Genomic DNA, 3,909 nt, shown 5'->3' on the forward strand with positions numbered 1-3,909 from the left:
ATAGATTTTTTTTTTAATTAAATGCCTATTCTGTTTGTTAGACCCACTATGTTTATGGTTAATATATTCTTATACTATTACCATATGTGGTATCTAAGAACCCCAGAAACACTAACCATTTTTTATAACAACATATATTTTAGATATGTTTTTTTTATATAGGAAGACGGGAAAATCAGTCGAGGGATCACCACTATAGACATTGGTTACGAAAGAAATATTAATCATTTCTTGCATCGCCATTGAAGATATTATATCCCGATTGTATGTATAGTAGTTACACTCGCTCACTCATTTAATACACACACCTTCAATCCGGAACACAACAATGATAGTATATAATAATGGGTGGTACCTACAAGTATGTAATTCTATATGTCAATGCTAAAAATTAACGTATTACGTATAGTCTTGAAGATTATTTGTGACGAATGACAAATAAACTCGTTTATTTTCCTAATGCAATTTGCAAAAGGTCATCAACCTTGTGTTCGGTTAAATCTAAGGTAATTTAAAATCCAACAAATTACAATTACATTAGCTAGTACGTTATGGTTGTACCTGGCGTTGTAGTTAAATTATTTTATAGGCATTTGTTTAAACGAGAATTTTCTACGTATTAAGGAAAATTAGACTGTACTCTAAATTGACTTCAATTATTATAAAAATGACATGTATAACTAATATAAAGAATATCAACTGTTTTGCTTGCTGCTTCAAGAATCTACAGATGGTAGCTTTTCTTAATATAATACTGAAAAATAAAGTTTATAAATCCTATCTTGTATATTTTTCATAACAAATGATCTTGATTTTGAGTAATAAAAAGTCATAGGCCTTCCATCCTTCCCTTTACTATGTATGAAATGAAGAAATACTAATTAAGGACACAAATCTATTTTTTTGTCTAAATTTAAATTCATATAATATATAATTCTAATACGAAAAACAAATATCGTAATCTTAAATAAAGATAAGTATTACAATATAAGTGTAACTTAGGTAAATATTCCCAAATACAGTTATCCTTATATAAACCATATTTACGCTTATTAAATCATTTGAATTAAATTAAATTAGCAACATCATTCTTTAAAGCGCTTTTAGCTTGATGTACACATATACAAATGTATTTAGTAACTGCCTATTTATAACAAACAAACCAGTACTTAAAATGCTTAGAAACAAACTAATTTATTCATGAAAGAAGCTTTGGACAATTAAGACCCGAGCTCTATACATGAGCTCACATGTTAGGAGGTTAGTTAGGTATAAATACAGCAAAAAGCCGCGACTGAGCGCAGTCTCACCTCTCATTCGACGCAAAAACGCCGCCATACGAATATAAAAAAAAAAAAAACATCGCCGGTATTTTATAACAGAAACTCGTTCTATTTTCAAAATACAAACATGCGTGTTATTATATTTATGGAACTGTTTTATTTTTTATACGTTAGTGGACAGCCGTGCAGCGATGGAAATAGTCTTGATCTAACAAACGCCGAAAGTTACGAAGGTGGCTTAATAAAAGACGGCGTTCGTTTCCCTCCAAATTACGTTTATACGAAGAACGTTAGTGGCGAAATAAAGACATTTGGATGTGTGTGTGAGCTTAAAAAGTGCTTTAGGAAGTGTTGTCCTTTGGGACAAGTGTTCCTTAAGAATCCTTCGGGTAAAAAGTGCGTAGACGAATATGATATTATTCAAACGAACGGCTTGAATGTATCGTATATAAATCAGTTCAAAGATACTGTTAATCTCAATGAAACTGACAAATATATGCTGTTCCATGGAACACCCTGTGGAGGACGAGTGTACATTGAGGATAGAGAGAAATGGTTTATTCAAGAGGTAAATATTTTTGTTAATATATTAATATTATCTTCGTATTAAATAAAACGTAACTAGGGATTGCAATCCAGCGGCGTTTTCAATCCAGCTGGATTTTTGCTGGATTGACCTGAATCCAGCTGGATCCAGCGCGGATCCAGCAAAACGTGGAACGAAAATAAAAAGATAACATTTTTAAGACTTTTTTTATTAATTTGTACTTCTTACGATAATCTTTGAAATCTTCCACTCATTTGGTGATATGTTATATTAATTTGCTTTGGTTTTTTAATAATTTGAGATCAAAATAATCAACATAAAATTAAATAACAAACATATAACCTTATATTCATATAACATTTAAGATAATGTTTCTAAGTAAGCACTATCTCATTACGCTTATGTTTAATGATAGGACGGCTAATCAGTAGCAATCAGTCTCATAAATTCTTTTAAAATTAACTTAATTAACATTCTTTTAAAAAAGGACCGTAATAATAACACTATTTTAATTTTCAATAGTATTTTTGTATCAAACAAAAAAGCTCTGAAATAATCTTCTCTCCGCTCGTTAATCCTTAATAATTAGGCAGTTTAAAAATTTGAAAATGGCGGCAACTCAAAACTAAACAATAGAAATTGATACGTTTGCGGATCCGCATCGCTGGATCAAGATGTATGCTGGATCCAGCATGTTTAAAAAGGCGCTGGATCCAGCTGGATTGCTGTATGCTGGATCCAGCAATTGCAATCCCTAAACGTAACCATCTCTTCTGATTTGGTGCTAAGGATTTATTCATAAGTTATTTTTTGATGAACTGTTGTTGTTGTTGACGAGCGAATAGCGAGCTAATTCATTTCTTATAACGGTAATGACACGTCCGTGTGTCCATTCCGATACAACTTTAATCGAGCCGCAATTGGAGAATATATTCGATTCTATAAACAGACAATTTGTTAAATTGGAAATCTGTAAGAATTCACTTTACAAGTTGGTGCGTACTTAAAATGTACGGTTATTTTTTTTTATTTATATTTTATCAAGTAACAACGACTCATTTTGTTAGTAACAATAAAAGCTTATTTCCTTGGTTAGTATTTTAATTATTTTTCTATGGCACTTGAAATGGCACAGCAATGGTTGACATATCCAGTCTATTAAAGATCATACCTAAGATGCTGTAGGTGCTACCCCGTAGTCTTTGTACTAAAGAGCCACTCTTTTACGCATACTTAGTAGCAAAGAAACAGTTGATTTGCGCCGTTGCGAACGTTTCTAAAACTACTAATTTCAATAACAAAGTTGCAATTATTATTTAAATATATTATTGCATTAATCTATATAATAAAATATCGATTTTATAATGTTTATTGTAAATAATGAAGTAATGCAACTGACTCAAACTGCAATCAATGTATAGTACTTTATTCAAGTAAGAAAATTAGATAAAGCATTTCTTAATATTTCAACTAGATCGCCGTTTCGGAAAGCTAGTGAGGAGAACCGGCAAGTAAGTCGCATAGTTTATCTTATAAATAACCAGTGCTCCAATCTAATAAAAGTGAATCAATGTAAGAAAGTATTTTATTTTTAATCAAAAAGGATACTCGCCTGACCCAAATTATTAAACAATTACTACTACATTTTGGAGTGAATACGACGACAGCCCAGGGGTCAGGATCGATCCTGCGAGTTTTACGTCGCTAGGCGGCTAAACCATTGCGCTTTAACGCTTCATAAAGAGATACATTTTATTTGTTTAAAAAAAACCTATTAAACCGATTGATATGCAATTGTAATATTAGTAATATATCTTATATCTCATATAAATCTATAAAAAAATCTGGACAGACCTATATTTTTAATATAGCGCTAAATACCAATGTCGTTGTAAAAAATTGCCGGTGTACGCGACCAAAGCTATAACAGATAAATAAAAAAAAATCTAAGATTCGATAACCTCCAAAAAACACAAAGTATAATTCTTATCGAAGTGTCAAATTTATTCTGGATTTGCACATTGTTTTACACAAAGCAAATCGAACCGGTTGTTTTAAAAAATAAAAAGGAGATATTTA

At 31.0% G+C, this 3,909-nt stretch overlaps 1 protein-coding gene across 1 annotated transcript; it reads left to right on the forward strand.

The window, feature by feature from the left end:
- Positions 1 to 1,307: 1,307 nt before the first annotated feature.
- LOC124534112 lies at positions 1,308 to 3,342 on the forward strand. The gene is made up of 2 exons (XM_047109802.1): positions 1,308 to 1,851; positions 3,305 to 3,342. The coding sequence occupies exons 1-2, from the start codon at positions 1,411 to 1,413 to the stop codon at positions 3,323 to 3,325; spliced, it is 462 nt and encodes a 153-aa protein (XP_046965758.1). The 5' UTR covers positions 1,308 to 1,410; the 3' UTR covers positions 3,326 to 3,342.
- The last annotated feature ends 567 nt before the right edge of the window (positions 3,343 to 3,909 follow it).

This window comes from Vanessa cardui, chromosome 12 (genome assembly GCF_905220365.1).
Source record: "Vanessa cardui chromosome 12, ilVanCard2.1, whole genome shotgun sequence".
In the NCBI taxonomy this organism is placed as follows: domain Eukaryota; kingdom Metazoa; phylum Arthropoda; class Insecta; order Lepidoptera; family Nymphalidae; genus Vanessa; species Vanessa cardui.